We start from the raw sequence: 17,261 nt of genomic DNA on the forward strand, positions 1-17,261 counted from the left end.
TTTTAGATGTTTACATGAATTTGTTAGCAGCCATATGCAGCAAATGATTCAGTTGTTCTTTATAAAATAAAAGGGGAAAATGAGCCTTTTTAAAAAGTGCTGATTTTGCTTGATGGCTATATTTTCAGTTTCAGAAATATTTATCTTCAAATTTCCATTCTAAAAAACTAAGTTGGGTTCAAAAAACTAAGTTGGGTTTATTTCCATTTCAATGGAAATAAAAAAGTCAGTCATTTTTGAAGAATTTGCCAGAAATTTGTACAGGGAGGAAAGAGTTAATACCACGTATTTGTTTTGTGTAGAGGAAAAAATCTGGATAGCATACATGTATGTCAACAAATCATGATGGGAACAAGAGAAAGGTAGGTATGGGTCTGTTTCAGGCATATGGCCCAGTCTGCAACCTGGGACCTTTAAAGTTGGAGGTGAGGACCCCCAAAAAACCCCATTGTGATCTACCAAATCAAAAGGGAAAATGAGATCCAACAGAGTATTTTCTACCACTTGAGGTTGCAAACCCAGTATGCCAGCATGGCATGAAAAATGTTGAAGATGCTCTGGTATCACATATTCAGATTTTTTTTAGTTGATATCTTACTAGTATCATCTTATTAGTATGGAAACTAGGAGCCCCCGGTGGTGCTATGGGTTAAACCCTTGTGCCAGCAGGACTGCTGACTGACAGGTCAGCAGGTCAAATCCGGAGAGACTTGGTTGAGCTCCCTCTGTCAGCTCCAGCTCCCCATGCGGGGACATGAGAGAAGCCTCCCACAAGGATAGTAAAACATCATTGTGGGACGTCCTTGCAAACGGCCAATTCTCTCACACCAGAAGCGACTTGCAGTTTCTCAAGTTGCTCCTGTCATGAAAAAAGCATGCATACTGGTTTTCGTCTTTAATAAATGGTAAAATTATGCATATACCAAAGAATGGTTTTAAAATATGTTTATTATTTATTACCAGTAAATGCAGCCTGTTGTAACATGGAGTACAGGTTGAGTATCCCTTATCCATGTGCTTGGGAGTAGATGTGTTTGGATTTCAGATTTTGGAATATCTGGAGTTGCGTGAAACATCATTTATTTTATTTATTTATTTATTTATTTATTTATTTATTTAATACGCTTGTATACCGCTAATATCTCAGCCTAAGTCGGCGACTCATTGCGGTTTACAACACTTAAAAAACAGTATTCAATTTAAAAGCATAAAACACATATACAATACAAATTATTGGGCCACCAATAATAATCCTATGCATCTCGTAACTGGAATCGCAATCCAAAATTCGTCGTCCATGATTACCAATCCTTTAGTCATCAAAATTCGTTGCAACGGATTAACCGAATGCTTGTTTAAACATCCATGTCTTCAATCTCTTCCGAAACACCATCAGCGAGGGGGCTGATCGTACCTCTATGGGGAGGGTGTTCCAAAGCCGAGGGGCCACCACAGAAAAGGCCCTGTCTCTCGTTCCCGCCAGCCGCACTTGTGAAGCCGGCGGGATAGAGAGCAGGGACTCCCCAGAAGATCTTAGGGTCCTGGTGGGCTGATAGGCTGAGATACGTTCGGATAAATAAGTTGGATAGGATACTCAACTCTAAACTATTATTATTATTATTATTATTATTATTATTATTATACTTTTTTGTGTCAGGAGCAACTTGAGAAACTGCAAGTTGCTTCTGGTGTGAGAGAATTGGACATTGCTCAGGGGATACCCAGATGTTTTGATGTTTCACCATCCTTGTGGGAGGCTTCTCTCATGACCTCGCATGGGGAGCTGGAGCTGACAGAGGGAGCTCATCCACACTCTCCTCGGATTCGAACCTCCAACCTGTCGGTCTTCAGTCCTGCCAGCACAAGGGTTTAACCCATTGTTAAACTCCTATTAAACATGAAACAAAAATGCATTAATGATCATTGGAAGGAAATTTAAGACAGTATTTTAACAATTTTGTGCATTAAACAAATTTAGTATAACCATCAGAAAGCAAGGAGAGTCACTATCTCAGCTACCTATGTGGACTATTTTAGATGTAATTCCGTATAAGGGATTCTCAACTCGAACTGCACTAGAAAGATAAATATCCTGACCTAATATAAGCCGTAATATAATCCTTTGTTCTCTGAAATGTTGAGATTTCATATACTGGCACTCTGCACATTTTTCCCTGCCAAAACAGTTCCCTCGAAGATGAAAACATTATTTTATTTTTTTTTAAAAAAAACCAACACTCTTCCCTGAAGGTGAATAACAGTATTTACTAACACATAGTTTTTGCACATTGTCTAACGCTGAAGCCATGCTAGATTTCAACCCCTATTTTAGATAGCAACCAGACTATAAAGACTAGTGTTGTTTCTGCATTGTGCAGAGAGAATACAAGAGTTGCTGGGTTTTCTTTCACTCTTTCGTGTAACTCCTGCTTTCCCTAACCCTGTCATTTCTTTTTCCCTAGCTGTCTTGTATGAGACAGGCTTCAGTGGGGTGCAAAGCACAGTGGAGCTACAAGTAATGAAGTGCTAAGAAACCCAGCTCAAATTTATAGACTGAGTCTTCATTCCCTTTCCATTGACATCAACAAATTTTAGCTGGGACATTGGCAGGATTTAGGGGTGAGACTCTGTAGGGGACACATGTTGTAATTCTACATGGCACATGATTCCCTAACCCCCATGCATGTACTTGTAAGGAAAATGTAGATATACACTGCATGATTCATTTTTAATATAATTTGACCCTTCAAAAACTGTTGGCAGGCTTTCTGTTTCAGAAATATTGAAAAAATGAAAACAAGGACATGTTTCCTTTCTTGTTGCTTTGTTCTGAGATTGTATGGTTACGTTGCTTGTGTTTTAATGTTATTTGCAAATGCTTTTTTTGTTTTCAGCTGATTTTCCTCTAATGTTATCTATAGTGTAAAAAATGAATAAGCACTGTATAGAAACATTACGTTGGTAGCTTGGTTTGTTTTGAATGCAAAACTAGGTTTCTCGGAAATTAGTGTTTGAATCCCCATCTAGCCATGGAAACCCACTAGGTCACTTTGGGCAAGTCTCATTTCTTAACCCAACAGAAAAGCAATTGCAAATCCCCTCTGAAATAAATATTTCCTAGAAAATTCTATAATTCAATTACCTTATGTTGGAGTTAACTTAAACCAGTAGTTCCCAACCTTTTTTTGACCAGCGCCCACTTTGACCAAGGCCCACTTGAACGGGGACCACTTTGACCAGGGACCACTAATAACATCAACAACAACAACAATAATATTCAATGTTGCAATACCAGGTGACAGCAGGATTGAAGAGAAACCACTGGAAAAGCTGATATGATGTGAGGATTTAAAGATCAAACTGCAAAGACTCTGGCACAAGCCAGTAAAGGTGGTCCCAGTGGTGATCAGCACACTGGGTGCAGTGCCTAAAGACCTTGGCCAGCACTTAAACACAATTGGCGCTGACAAAATTACCATCTGCCAGCTGCAGAAAGCCACCTTACTGGGATCTGTACGCAGTATTCACCAATACTTCACACAGTCCTAGACACTTGGGAAGTGTCTGCCATGTGATCCGCAACAACAGCCAACAGAGTGCCTGCTGTGGACTTATCTTGTGTGTTTCAAATAATAATAATAATAATATTTATTTATACCCTGCTACCATCTCCCCGAGGGGACTCAGAGCAGCTAACATGAGGCCAAGCCCGGGAATTACAATAAAGCAAAATAAAATCCATACAGACAAATAATAACATTCAATAACATCAAACGAAGTGCAAGAATAACAAAATAATGCAATAAAATAAACAAAAAATGATCACAGAATTGAACATAGTGGGCTGGGCCAAATATAAAGAAGAAAATTGTAAAATCCCAGGGTGAGATAGGTAAATAGAGCAATGTATCCAGTGGGAGACTCAGGTGGGAAACACAATAGGGTTAATCTTTTCTGGGGGATGGGATAATGTGCATCAGGTGGACAAATTAGTACTGGGGTACGTATGGTATGGGGATTTAAATGGTGTATTGTAATATTGAAATAAATGTTTTTAATGTTTATGTATGCATATATGAATTCTTGTCCCGGCGTTGAATGTTTGCCGTATATATGCTGTGCTTGGCCCTGAGTCCCCTTTGGGGTGAGAAGGGTGGAATATAAATGTTTTAAATAAATAAATAAAATTTGTTGTTCATCCACTCTCCAACATTAGCACCAATAAGGGGCAGGGCTGGTTAGCTCTGCGGAAATAAAATAAACAAATAAAGAGGAAGGAGTTTGCAGACTGGATTTTCATTTTCATGGAAATACCATGGATTAAAGAACATTATCTTTTAAGCTTGACTGAATACCTCTCTGGGAATCTCTAGGTCTAGAATTTGGCTCTGTGCTCAAAATCCTCCAGAGTTGCACTGTATGATCCAGAGCAGGACTTCTTAAACTGTTTCATTTGGGGCCCTTTTTGGCCTGAGAAATGTCTATGTGACCCCAGGTGTATAGGTATATAAAATAGGTATAAATGATTTTATACCTATTTTATATACTTATACACCTGGGGTCACATAGACATTTCTCAGGCCAAAAAGGGTCCCAAGTGAAACAGTTTAAGACATTTTACTGATAACAAACATTGCTAAAAAGGCTGATTTTTTTTTTTTATGAAGTACAGCTGAATCATCTTCTGCAGACTCCACTATAAACAATGGACAACAGATTTGTGTAAATGTCTAGGACAGCCACTAGGTGACATTCAGAAACCTTTTACTGTTGCAAATTTTTGAGGGACCCCAACATTGAGCTAAGGGAATTTGTTTAAGAAGCAGTAAACTAGAGATTTCTGGATTCCTAGCGACACAATATTAATCAAATCCACAAATAATCAAATCTGCAAAAGTTAAGCCCACAAATATGTAGGGACAACAGTACATTCAAATGGCAAGTTATTAGAACATAGCTAAAAGACAGCTTTATGTAACAATAAAAAACAGCAGTAGATGAATTGCTGATTTAGGAGGAAAGCATCCATGTTTATTTTTTCTTCCTCGGCCACAATTATTAATCTCCTCTATTTCAATTTCAGGTAGTGATTAATTATTCAATTGTGAAAGGATTGAAGTACAATCAAGCAACGCCAACATTCCATCAATGGCGTGACGCACGGCAAGTGTATGGATTAAACTTCGCTAGCAAGGAAGAGGCAACCACATTCTCAAATGCCATGTTGTTTGCTCTGAATATCATGAACTCGCAACAAGATGGAGGTAAGAGGAGCGTCTGCCTTTGAACCTCTTCTAGGGTTCTTGTAGGGCTGCATTTGGGTTATTTCTATGTGTTTTCAAATATTGGGGGTTTGAGTGGTTTGGGAACAAGATTACCAAAAAATGATCCTGATTTTTTTTAATTAGATGGCTTTGTGGGACTGCTGGTAGTGGGGCTTTGGGACCGCATACAGTCCACAGACCACAATTTGTCCATTCCTGCTGTAGGGTCTCATTTGAAGATGGTATGCGCTTCAGATTTTATCACTGTATTATGGTAGTGGAAGTGCAGTAATGAATTTACCATCTAGTGTGCGATATGGCCATTGCTGCTATACAAGTTGAATGTGTTTCAGTGGTAGTATATTATTTCAGGTGTTTTGGTATATTGTTAGAGCAGCAACATCACATTGGTTTTATGATGAGATCCTGGCACTGGGATTTTTCTTGGATCTGGTCATAGTATCTTGTATAATTTCCTGCTCTCCAGGATGCCTTCTTTGGCTTTCTCCCAGACATTCTGTGGTTGCTTTCCAAGATGACATTTGAGATTGCGAAATCTTTAGGTCAGAGTTCTAGCTTCGTCATCTGTCATTGTTTGATTTCAGTATTGCCAAAGTTAGGGTGAGTGTTTAAGGCTGCAAGTTTTAAATGTGTTTATCGCAAGTCAAGTTCTTGTGAAATTAATATGATTTGGTTTAAAATAAATGCGTGTTGGGATGCTGCCTAGTAAACCTTATGAACTTTATGAAAGTTTATATATTCAATAAATAGTCAGTTCTTTAAAACTGCACTTACATTCAGCTACAAACATTGACCTGGCTTCCTTCTGCTGAAGAGCTTAGGTTCAGGTTGACCCAGGAGGATTAGAAGATTTGCATTCCTAGGTGTCAACATTCAAAGACATACTTGAACATAAGCTGAGTTTTTCAGCCCCTTTTTTTAGGTGATAAAGTCTCCCTCGGCTTATAATGAGGTCAAGGCTCGGAGCCATTGCTTGCAATATATGATATATTTCTCTCTCCTCCCTTAATAGTGTGTTTTGTTTTCCAAAGCCTCCCTCACTCTGCTTCTCCTCCCAGGTTGGAGTTGCCCATTTTGGAAACTCTTACTTTTCCATGAAATGCACTTCATTTCATGCATCTGATAAAGTAGACTTATGTCTACAAAACTATTTAAAATGTTGTATACAATTACATTATATTACAAATATAACTCGAATGTAAGCGTATACAACATTTTAAATAGTTTTGTGCATGAAACAAAACATTTAACCAACAGAAAGCAAAAGTGTCACTATCTGAGCTACCTGTGTGGACAATTTTGGAATATTTTGGATTTCGGAAGTCCAGATAACTACAAAAGAACAGGATGAGTCTGGCCTACCCCCCCCCCCCCCCAGATCTCTGAAACAATAATCTAGAAAGTAAACATAATGTGCGGGGTGCAACGTAAGTACAGTTCTGGAGAAAGAAAGAAAGAAACGCGTCATTTGGGCGCCTTAGAATATTCTTGGATATCCTATTTCAAACCTTGGTTTACTTCATAAACCAGCTTCTCGACACTTCAGTGTTTAGATGTTTGCAAGGCCTACGAGTCAGATTTTTGGCAGCATTCCTCTTGCTGCTTACTTAACTGAAACACCCACTTATGTGGTCAAAATCAATCTGCTGGCTGGAATGGGATAGAAGGGAGAATTCTTAGCACTTGGTGTGCTTTGAGTGGGACCTGTTTGTATTATGCAGCCATTTGGGGGGGGGGGGGGGGGGCAGCATGTTCCAAAGGTTGTATGTAAAATTAAATTTAGAATATAGGAGCAGTTCTGTCCAGTTTTCAGTTTTTATGTATGCACAGGGGCGGCTCAACCCATTACGCAAAGTAAGCATTTGCAGTATAGTTGCTTTTGCCCAGGGGCGCTCTTGAGCCGCTCTTTGGGGGGAAATAGACCTTGACATATGTGAGTTGTAGTTACTGGGATGTATAGTTCAGCTACAATCAAAGAACATTCTGAACTCCACCAATGATGGAATTGAACCAGATATGGCACACAGAACTCCCACGACAAACAGAAAATATATATATCAGTGATTGGTTGGGGGGGGGGGGGGCAAAATACTGTTTGCTTACCGTTGAAAATTACCTAGGGCCACCTCTGTGTATGCATTACATCCATATATTTTCAGGTTTCTCCAAACCAGTGGTTCTCAACCTGGGGTCCCCAGATGTTTTTGGCCTACAACTCCCAGAAATCCTAACAGCTGATAAACTGGCTGAGATTTCTGGGAGCTGTAGGCCAAAAACATTTGGGGGCCCCAGGTTGAGAACCACTGCTCTAAACAATAGTCACGTTCTTTGATCTCTCTCCAAAAGAAGTTCACTGTGTAATTTTCTGTTTGTTTCCTACTATTTTAATAATTGGGGAACACACGAAGTCTGCAGTAAAACTCTTGACAGAAACTGTGCGTCCACCTTTCCCGACCAGCAATGCTCTGACATTCAAACCAGAGCACAGAAAAATCCTGAGGGAGAGTCTCTTGTTTTCTCGTCTCCTGCAATGCCATCATATGACAGTGTTCCTGTTAAAATAGAAACTTGTTTCTGCTGAGCGCAAGCTTCATGACTGTTCAGATGTGTCATCAAAGTATAAGGGTTCACTTTATGTTGGGCTACTGTTTAAGCAAAACTCCAAGAAGTCTTGCAGATTTGCAGAAAGATGGTAGCTCAGCAGGAGGTTTCCAAATCTGTGACATTAATATGCAAAAGTTTTAAGGATGAAGCTTCAGAGATGGGTTTAAGTCAGTCTTTTTTTTTTTACTACCACTGGTATTGGACTCAAGACCTTTCGCAGCTCCAGGACTTATTAGGACTGGTTGTTTCTATATGCTTTTCTATATGCCTGTTACTTATTTTGTGAATAGTATATCCTTAGTTGAATTATAATATGAGAATTGTACTTTTACTACTCTGAATTTGGAAGTCTTTTTGACATAGTAATACAGCATGAAGTAACCTACTCTGAGTCAGAGTTTTGCGAGCCACGCACATACATTGTTGTTTTGTTGGTTGTTGCCATAGATATCTGTGCATTACACACTTTAAGTCAGGGTTCCTCAAACTTTTTAAGTCGAGGGTCAGGTCACAGTCCCTCAAACTGTTGGAAAGCTGGATTATAATTTGAAAAAATGTGAATGAATTCTTACGCACACTGCACGTATCTTATTTGTAGTACAAAAAACACTTTAAAACAATACAATAATTAAAATGAAGAACAATTTTAACAAATATAAACTTATTAGTATTTCAATGGGAAGTGTGGGCCAGCTTTTGGCTGATGAGATAGGATTGTTGTTGTTCTTGTTGTGTGCTTTCAAGTCGTTTCAGACTTAGGTTGACCCTGAGCGAGGGCTGGGTAAATGACCTTGGAGGGCCGTATCCGGCCCTCGGGCCTTAGTTTGAGGACCCCTGCTTTAAGTGAACCTTGCCCATCAGTTATAATGCAGTGTGATCTAGAGTGTTGTATGCAGGCCTAAGAAATTCCCTCATGTTCTGTGAGTATTGGCGAATACAGTACATTAATTTGGACCAATAGTTGATTTACTTGCTAGCAGCTCTGGGATTGATGTAGTTTCTTCATATACCTTGTTCATCAAGGAATCCAATTTATTTTATTTTTATTTATCGTGTCAGGAGCAACCGGACATTTGTATTACATTTTTAACAAAACAAACATACATACAAAACACAAAGTTTGCAAGCTTGGTAGTTGATTAAATGTCCTTTGACCAGTATCTGGCCACTTGGAGTGCCTCTGGTGTTGCCACAAGGAGGTCCTCCATTGTGCGTGTAGCAGTGCTCAGGTTGCATTGCAGCAGGTGGTCAGTAGTTTGCTCTTCTCCACACTCGTATGTCGTGGATTCCAGAAGCGACCAGAAGGAATCCAATGGGCAGGACCTATTAAAGGATTCCTTATGCCCTAAAAATCAACTTTTTGGAGAAGTCATGGAGAAGAGTTATCTGTCACTGCGGAGTGCATCAGTGTTCTAAATTTATCTTGCTGTGCAGTGTTTGCAAAAGGTTATGTATTCATGAGAAAATGTAAGACAGACATTAGCCAACTGTCAATTTTAAGGATGAGTAGCAAGGTCTGTCAGTCCTATCTTGCAAAGCCAAGGGATGTGGAATGCTGGGAGAGGCAGTCTCACAACATCTGTAGGGCTATCTAATTTTTTGTCACTGCCTTACATGGCATGATATTAGGCAGCAGTGACAACAAAGGTAGCAGAGTTCAGAGACATAGCTGTGTTAGTCTGGAATACCAGTATGCAATATCAGTAGCACCTTAAAGTTTAATTGAGAAAATGAAGTTGGTAACATAACCTTTCATAGACTTCCTGAGATGTACAGAGTGAAGTGCCTCATAACACACCTTTATAGGCAGATTCTGTGTGTGTGTGTTGTGAACAGCATAGAAATGCAAAACGTGTGGTGATAAGGTGACAAATTAGGTCCTTGGGAGACAAAGGCAAGAGGAAAGAGGGCCATGTTCCAACCTCTCCAAAAGAAGCAATTACAAGACTTTTGTTGGAAAACACTTATTGGGATCCCACCTTCCTAGATAGTTTTAGGCCAGTCTCTCTTCCCTTTCTAAGTAGGTCCTAAATGACGTGGTGGACATTCAACTCCAGTCTTTCTTAGATGAAATTGATTACCTGGACCCATTCCAATCTGCCTTCAGACCAGGTTTAAAGTTTTTCTTGTCAAAATGTTCACATGGGGTCAGGCATGTAGCCGGGGGGGGGGGGGGGGGCTTGAGGGGCTTCACCTCCCCCCCGAAATTCTCATGGTGGTTCGCGAAAAGGCCTTACTGGTGCATTATTTAAACTGTTATGTTTATTCATATCATGATCTGATCACCATACTCAATATATCCCATATGCATGGGGGTATTGGGGTAATGATACAAAAGGTTTGCTAGGCTAGACCCTCTTTCACTCAGACTCAGCCCCCCCCCTGAAACTCAGCCCCCCCAAACCCCCCCCCTGAAAAAAATTCACACCCCCCCCCCCCCCGAAATGAAATCCTGGCTACGGGCCTGCATGGGGTGGTGCCAAGGATTGTTATTCAGTCTTTTGGCTATTTCTATGTGGAGTCAATACTATTCCCTATTATTTTCAACATCCATAGGAAGCCACTGTGAGATGTCATCTGTGATTTTGGACTTCAGTTTGCTAACGATACCCAACTCCATCTATCTACAACTGGTAGCAAAGAGGCTATGATAGCACTGAATAGTTGCAGTAAAGGATTGGACCTGGATGAATAGATTGAGGTTTACTGGATATGGAAGACAGAGGTCCTAAGAGGAGTATATAGCTTGTACAGGTGGATCTAAGCGAATGAACCATGGATAAGTGAAAATGAATATGAGGATTCCGCAGATATGAGGATCATACTCTACTTACTTGCCATTTCAAAGCATATTGTGGGAAAGGTACCCACAATAATCATAACACAGTATTTCCACATCTCTTATACCAGTCAGCTGTTCTTCCAGGGACTTATTCTGGCTTATCCTTGAAGTAGTAAGAGAACCGACCACGACAGGACACAGAAAAAATATGCATGCACCATAAGCAATTACTGTTATGAGCATTCAAGTGTCTGAAAAGCTTTCATCTTTACTTTTATCTTTCAGTGGTACTTCGCATATAATTAGGATAGGATGGAAGCGTATTCTGCGAAAAGATTAAACACTTATTAGCTAATGGCAAGAACCAAATGGTCACAAGACAAGAACACAGGGGCATCGTAGGTTCTGATTTTAAGAGTGACTTTCAAGGTTTCTCCTTGACATTAATCTTAGTTGTGTCTGACTCTGGGGGGGGGGGGTGCTCATCTCTATTTCTAAGCTGAAGAGCAGCATTGTCCGTAGACGCCTCCAGAGTCATGTGGCCAGCATATTGATCTACTCACATTTCCATGTTTTTGAACTGCTAGGTTGGGAGAAGCTGGGGCTAACTGTGGGAGTTCACCCCGCTTCCTAGATTTGAACCACCGACCTTTCAGTCAACAAGTTCAACAGCTCAGCAGTTTAACCCGGGCTCCAATCAGCTGATACCACTGAGTTATTTTAGAGTGTTATTTTTAGTTTTTGACTATACATACAACTAACAAATTACAAAGAAGTATCAAAAACCACTGGGTGAATTGATACCAAATTTGGACACAAGACACCTATCAGGCCAATGAGTGACTATCACTCATAAAAACACTGAAAAACACACCAGAAGATATTTTAAAAGCCATAGAAAATACATTACAATGCATGCACAAAACCACACACACACATATTTATATATATAAATGCAAACACACACACATACACACACACACACATACACAAATATATACACACAGAAAACACATATACACAGACTGAGCCACAGCAACGTGGGGCATGGGACAGCTAGTAATCAGTATATACCCATTCAAGCAAGCCCATTGGATTGAAAATGCTTTTGCCTAATGCCACCTTGGTGAATAGTAAAATAGCTACCATCAGGACTTGATGCTGAATCAATATGCCGACCTCTTTTAGCATTTCCCACCAAAACCTCTGAGCAGCAATCTGATGTTACATGGCCACGCAACATCATGTATCCCAGTTTTGATCAGTGAAATGTTGGGAGTATATGGCATAGTCCTAGTCAGTGAGGAGAAATGTATTGTCAAAGGCTTTCATGGTCGGAATCACTGGGTTGTTGTAGGTTTTTTCGGGCTATATGGCCATATTCTAGAGGCATTCTCTCCTGACATTTAACCTGCATCTATGGCAAGCATCCTCACTACCTCTGAGGATGCTTGCCATAGATGCAGGGGAAACGTCAGGAGAGAATGCCTCTAGAACATGGCCATATAGCCCGAAAAAACCTACAACAACCCAGTGAGGAGAAATACTTGTGGTACTGTAATACAGGGCTGCATGATTTCTTCCTGTTCCCATCTAGTATCTTATTTAGCTGCTGAGAGCATGGAACAGAGTCTCTTCATCCTCTCTGTCTGAAAATGAAACAGGAAAATGAGTTATTTATATTTGTGAAGCACACAGGATTTCCCATAGAACCACTTTGAAGTGTGTTTAAAAATATTGCTACTTGTGGGAAAGTTTCTTTATGTTTTCATGACATTGAGAGAGAAAAAAGTTCTCCAGAAACAAAACAAAACAAAACTAGCAAGAAGATGCAGAGAATTGATATAGATTGAATCAAGACAATGAAGAGAATTTAGAAGAGTTTCTTTGTGCTGATACACTAATGCTGCTGCCTTTTTCAGTGGCTAGCAAAAGATGCCCATCTCTTGCAAAGAAGCAAGTGCTTGGCATGTGGATTTACCATATGTACACATGTGTAAGTTGACCTCATGTATAAGTCAAGGTCTGATTTTGGGGCCAAAATTATGGATTTTTATACGACTCGTGGATAAGTCAAGAGAAATGACCACTAATAGAGAATGCACCAATGCTACCCTAGAAGATGAGCTGTTGCTGTTCACATTTGCCCACTGTAGAGAACACCAGTACTTATTTTGGGTTCCCCCAAGACAACTTTTTTTTTTTTTTGGTAAAGGTTAAAGTATAGTATTTATATTGACCCATGGATAAGTCAGTCCAGGTTTTTAAGGTTGTACATGAGTGTATAGCAGTGGTTCTCAACCTGTGGGTCCTCAGATATTTTGGCCTTCGACTCCCAGAAATCCTAACAGCTGGTAACCTGGCTGAGATTTCTGGGAGTTGTAGGCCAAAACACCTGGGGACCCACAATTTGAGAAACACTCGTATTTAGGATACTCAATTTATAAAAGGTGTTCTGCTCTCTTAAATGGCCTTTCCTACAATGCAGATGCTTACGCTTGGAGCTTTCTACCCAGGTTCTTGTGGGATGTCACCCTCTCTGCAGCCATTCTTTTGTCCTAATGGAATGGAGGGTTTTTATGTGTAGAACAATTAATGGGGTTGCGCCTGATGTCACATGGCTGACTCACAAGTGGTGGCATACAATGGTCCCCCTTGAGGCTGTCCTCAACACGTGGACTTGGAGAGCTAAATAGGGAAGAGTAATTGCTTTTGATCTGTTGTGCAGTCCTTCCTCTTAATCCTGTTTAGCACATTTCCATGAAAGTTTGACTACAAGTTTAAATTGAATTTAGTTACCTCTGCGCTTGTACTGTTTATACATTAAGTTGTTTAAAATGAACTCCAGTGTGGAATATAGATTTTGTATATAGCACGTTGCTAGTTCAGTCTGTGCCATCTCTAACTTTAAAGAGTCTTGTAGCTTGTCTATGGGGCCTAAAATACCCAAAAGGCACCTGATCCCATCTGATCTTGGAAGCTAAGTAAAGGCAGGTATTCTTAGTACTTGGATGGGAAACTGCCGGTGAATCCTCTCGGTCCCACTAACATCACATGTGCATTTGGCGGGGAGACAGGGCCTTCTCAGTAATTGCCCCTTGGCTATGGAACTCCCTTCCTAATGAGATCAGGTCAGCCCCCTCCCTCTTGTCCTTTAGAAGGATGATAAAAACGTGGCTGTGGGACCAAGCCTTTGGGACTGTGCAATGAGGCAGCGATAGGAACCCTTAGTATGCCAGCCAAATTCGATATGGTTGTTGAGACAGTTTTAACTAGTGGATTTTAACGCCAAGATAAGTTATTTTAATGCTTTTGTATGTGTATGGTCTAATATGTTTCAACATTGAATGTTTGCCGTTTATATGTTGTGCTCCGCCCTGAGTCCCCTTCGGGGTGAGAAGGATGGGATATAAATACTTTAAATAAATAAACAAATAAATAATATTTCAGGAACTGACAAAACCACCTCTGAATATTCCTTGCCTAAGAAAACCCTATGAAATTCATTGGGTTGCCATAAGTCAAAAAATGACTTAAAGTTGCACGCATGCACGCACACTCACACACATAAATATGACACCATAGCCAATTGTTAGTCCTTACACCGAATCAACAGAACATACATAAATGATTTACTGATTTTGATTCAGTGAATCTAACTCCAGTTGGGACTAATAATTAGAATTAACACATTATTTTTATTATTAATAAGTGTCATCTGTCTTTCTGCCGGTGCAGAAATGTTCATCTGGCAGTTCAAAGAATCCTCCCCAATTATTTGTTGCATGATCCATCATATCAGCTAACTACTGTGATCATTAGCTCCTGTTAGATTAGTTCAGTGTATAGCGTTAAACTTTCTGGTTAATGCACAAGTCCTGGAATATGCAATGGCATAGTAAAAATTCTGTTCCGTATATAAAATGGCAAAATCAGTTGTTGTTGGGTTTTGGGTTTTTTTGGAATTTTGCTGCTGTTATAATTTTTTCAAGCCGTGGATGGTTGAATCTGTAGATGTAGAATATGTGGATAGGGAGGGCTGTCTTTTCCTTAGTATTCCCATACTCATCACTAATACCATGTTGCTTTTCACTTTATAGTCATATTCATATACATTTTAGTGCAGTGGTTCTCAACCTTGGGTCCCCAGATGTTTTGCCCTACAACTCCCAGAAATCCCAACTAGTTTACCAGCTGTTAGGATTTCTGGGAGTTGTAGGCCAAAAACATCTGGGGACCCCAGGTTGAGAACCACTGTAGTGCATGAAAGGTTGCCTCTCCATTTTAGAATCAATGTAGCTTGACACCATTTACACTGCTATAGCTCAAAGTGATGGAATCTTGGAATTTGTAGTTTAGTGAAGCCACAACGCTATTTGGCAGAGAAGGCTAAAGAACTTGTAAAATTACAGCTCCCAGGATTCCATCACATTGAGCCATGGCAGTTAAAGTGGTGTCAAATTGCATTAATTCCAAAGTGTACATGCACCAAAAATCAGATGCCTTGGCCTGAATCAACAAGTCAACTAGTACAGTCAACAAATCTCCTCTGCAGACATTATGCTAAGAAAGTATTATGATAAGTCCTCATAAGTTGGAATCAACTGGAAATAAACAACAACAAAACCTTTCATTCTTATTTCAGTGGTCTTTACAGAAATATTGCAGAATCAGGCTTTGGCAATTCACTCCTAAAGTTATAATTATCAGCTGGTGATTTCCGTTTTAGTGTGGCGATGATTCTACTCCAGATTTTAGCCTGAACTTAACGAACTTCAACCAACTATCCAAGATACTGAGCTTATTTGGGGGATTGAATTCCACACCTTTTATTTATAGCATGTTCAAGTTCACCCCGTCACTGACAAACATGTCATTACTTTACAGAATCATTTAATATATTTGCTGAAAACATGGTCTCACTCAAAACATGAAATTTACTGAGCAATGAATTGATAATGTTTTATTCAGAGTTTTAACTAGATCCATTCAGTTGCTGACCCACATTTTTGGCTGAGGCTGTGGGAAGTTCATTTGGACATTCATCAGATGTTTAATTTCTGTCTGCAGAAGATGGATTGCTTTTTTTTTTTTTTTGTAAAAGCCTTGATTTTTTTTTAAAAAAAGTGTACTTCAGTTTTATCTCAGTTTCTTATTGGCTTGGTTTCAAGACTAGTATTTTGAGAATCAATATATTCTGTAGCTCTGCGGGAAAAGGATGACTTCATTGCATTTAGAAACTGGAGTAAGATGGATATAACACTTGATATTGTCTTGTCTGACTTTCAGTTAGATTTTAATTACGAATTCATTGCTGACTTTTTGTCTGTATCCACATATTTAAAATTTCCAAGGGCTTTTTTCTATGTGTAATTAATTATTGTTCCCCTTTGTGTTGGCATGGTATTTGCCAGGATATTCTGGCAATTATCCCTTATTCCCTTCGCAGGAAAAAAATGTTTATCTTGGTAGAGAGCATTCCCTATTGCAGTAGACTAATGTCAACCCATTTCTCTAAAACTATGTAGTTACCAAATGTTATAGCCCTATGGTTCCACTTTATCTGCTATGACTGCATCCTGACATTTGTAGTTTGGTGGAGTATCAGAGCTCTCAGGCACAGAATTATTGTACATATGTATTCCATTTTTATGTTAGCTTTTTCCTGATACAAAACCCAAGGCTACTCACAATGCCAAAACGAGATCAGCTAAAAACCTGACAATACAAATTAGCACACAGTTAAAAAAAATCATTGCATTTTTTCCCCACGCTCAGTGGCACAACAGGTTAAACCGCTGAGCTGCTGAACTTGCTGACTGAAACGTTAGTGGTTCGAGCCCGCAAACTGGGTGAGCTCCCGTTGTTAGCTCCAGCTTCTGCCAACCTAGCAATTTGAAAACATGCAAATGTGATTAGATTAATAGGTACCACCTCAACGGGAAGGTAAACAGTGCTCCATGCAGTCTTGCCGGCTTGGAAATAGAGATGAGTACCACCCCACAGAGCCAGAAGGGGAAGCCTTTACCTTTATCTGTGTTTCGTTGTTTCTAGGCATTGAATGTTTGCCTTTGTGTTTGTATATGCTGGAATCCATCCTGTCCCCTCGGGGAGATAGGGTGGAACACAAATAAAGTGTTATTATTATTATTATTATTATTATTATTATTATTATTATTTGAAACACAACAAGATGAGTGAGTCCACAGCAGACACTCTGCTGGCTGTTGAGTTGGATCACACGTCGGACACTTCCCAAGTGTCTAGGACTGTGTGATGTATTGGCGAATAATGTGTGCAGATCCCAGTAAGGTGGCCTTCTGCAGCTAATTTTGTCAGTGGCGATTGTGTTTAAGTGCAGGCCAAGGTCTTTAGGCACTGCACCCACTGGGACCACCTTTACTGGCTTGTGCCAGAGTCTTTGCAGTTTGATCTTTAAATCCTCATATCGTGTCAGCTTTTCCAGTTGTTTCTCTGCAATCCTGTTGTCACCTGGGATTGCAACATCGACGATCCATACGTTGCATTTAGCACGATTGTGAGGTCAGGAGTATTATGCTCCAAAACTCTGTCTGAATCCGAAAGTCCGA

The 17,261-nt window shown here is 39.8% G+C and overlaps 1 protein-coding gene across 8 annotated transcripts in view; it reads left to right on the plus strand.

Moving 5' to 3' along the window:
- EVL (Enah/Vasp-like) overlaps window positions 1-17,261 on the plus strand; it is a 220,716-nt gene that overhangs the window by 125,941 nt on the left and 77,514 nt on the right. For all 8 annotated transcript variants that reach the window (XM_060755531.2, XM_060755513.2, XM_060755505.2 and 5 more), the window contains exon 3: window positions 5,084-5,264. In XM_060755531.2, the coding sequence (XP_060611514.2) occupies window positions 5,084-5,264 (181 nt within the window). The remainder of the gene's footprint in view (window positions 1-5,083; window positions 5,265-17,261) is intronic.

Source organism: Anolis sagrei, chromosome 1 (genome assembly GCF_037176765.1).
Source record: "Anolis sagrei isolate rAnoSag1 chromosome 1, rAnoSag1.mat, whole genome shotgun sequence".
NCBI classification, from domain to species: Eukaryota; Metazoa; Chordata; class Lepidosauria; order Squamata; family Dactyloidae; genus Anolis; species Anolis sagrei.